This window comes from Sphaeroforma arctica (genome assembly GCF_001186125.1).
Source record: "Sphaeroforma arctica JP610 unplaced genomic scaffold supercont1.5600, whole genome shotgun sequence".
NCBI classification, from domain to species: domain Eukaryota; class Ichthyosporea; order Ichthyophonida; genus Sphaeroforma; species Sphaeroforma arctica.
In genome coordinates this window covers 1-1916 of record NW_014034958.1, presented here as the reverse complement: position 1 = coordinate 1916, position 1916 = coordinate 1, and the positions used below count along the sequence as shown (strand labels likewise).

General features: G+C 40.0%; 1 protein-coding gene across 1 annotated transcript; it reads right to left on the bottom strand.

Annotated features, from left to right (window-relative positions):
* Positions 1-224: 224 nt before the first annotated feature.
* On the bottom strand, positions 225-1647 carry SARC_15092 (hypothetical protein; the record flags this gene model as incomplete). Its single annotated transcript, XM_014290777.1, has 3 exons — positions 225-248; positions 607-700; positions 1529-1647. Coding segments are annotated over 3 exons (237 nt in total), but the record flags the coding sequence as incomplete, so codon positions are not given.
* Positions 1648-1916: the final 269 nt, after the last annotated feature.

Sequence of the window (1916 nt, the reverse complement as noted above, 5' to 3'; positions counted from 1 at the left end):
TGTGTGTGTGTGTGTGTGTGTGTGTGTGTGTGTGTGTGTGTGTGTGTGTGTGTGTGTGTATATATAAATACGTATGTGTATATTTATATATATATCCCTTAACTTGATTTTAAAATGAACGAATGAATTGGACTGTCATTATACATACCTTGACACTGTATAGCTATATCGCTCGCATGTTTGTCTGCGATGTCCCATTGTATGGTGTAGATTGGCCCGAGCGGCGGCAGATCTAAAAGCTCCGGTGCCTGGTACACAGTTGCAAGGAAACGTCTCAGTAGGAAAAGAAAGACGGTCCATCGATAACCACAATAATTCGAAAAGTTCACAAAAATCTAACAAAACTCACAATAATTCGACAAATCAAATTATCACATGTATACAAATTAGGTTGTGTACGATGTCAGATTGAAGATACAAACTGGACGAAATCCTGAAATCGGTTACAGATTAGTCAAGGAAAACTATGTGTTCTGCAGACATTGAATACTGAAACACAGAGGAAACCCCAAATCGGCTCGGGCACGAACAAATTGGGGTTTACGCCAAATTAGTGTATTCTACGCGTACGTAAACCAAGTTTATAGAGTTCACATGGGCTCATACCAGGACTGTAGGGTGGAGGCATTGTAAGTCAGTTTTCACCAGTGTCTTGAATTTGGACTCTGCAGCCACCCAAAACGGGTGCAAGGCCTTCTTTCTATCGGCCCAAACCCCCGTCGAAAAAGGTCAATATTAGTGGTAGTACAACTCCTCAGGCATACAAACTAACCAGTACGGTGCAGCTTCTACTTTCTGCTGAACAGAGATTGGATTGCGTTGCTAAATTTATGACACTAAGAAGATAACTGAACTAAAAATACAAGTGTCCAGAGGAATTAATAGTAGAAAGTGAGAGGTTGTAGGTGTGCTCCTTTGTCAATATGGCTCTGGTCTCTTTCAACCACATAGTTATCAAAGAGACAATATTAGCACACATGGTGTGTACATCCATGTACCTCCCACCTGTGCACACGCACACAAAGACCTAACTCGTTCACAAACATGCATGTACCACTTCTATGCCTACCCATTAAGTACAACTACATTGTCAACCCTTCTTAACACATACCACCTGCGTAAAATACTTCTGTGCCCACCTTTTAAACACACCTACTTTGTCAACCACTTTAAAGTATACCCCATACGTACACATATACCATTTGTCTATATATTTCTGTGCCTACCCCTTAAATACAACCACTTTGTCAACCATTTCTGACACATACCGCTTACGTACACATATACCATTCGTCTAGATACCTTTGTGTCTACCCCATATGTACAACTACCATGCCCACCCTTCCTAACGCATGACACTTTTTAACCCCTAAACCCTAAAATCGCTTTAAAAACTCTTATACCTACCTCTTATACGCACATACCGACCATTATAAACTCTTATTCCTACCGCTTATAAACACGTATAACCATCTCTTACAAACCTTATGGTCACATATGCCTACCGCTCTTTTACACTTACACCTACCGCTTCGGCACAGGCACTGCTGCCAGAACGCTACGCTCGCCTTGTGTGAAATGAGACAAGTCGGAGGTGGGCGCAGGCTTGATCTTCCTCCTCTGCAGAAAGTGAGTGTGCATGAACATTTGTAGTTGGCTTATACGCTTGGTCTTCACTTTGAGTGAGTGTTTGTGAATATAATCTGCCGTTATACATGCATGTACCTATGATATATCCTTGCAGTGACTATATATATACATATAAATATAGATCAATTTGTATGTATGTAGGTATATATGTATGTATGTTTGTCTGTCTATATGTATGTATGTATGTATGTATGTATGTATGTATGTATGTATGTATGTATGTATGTATGTATGTATGTATGTATGTATGTATCTATGTATCTATG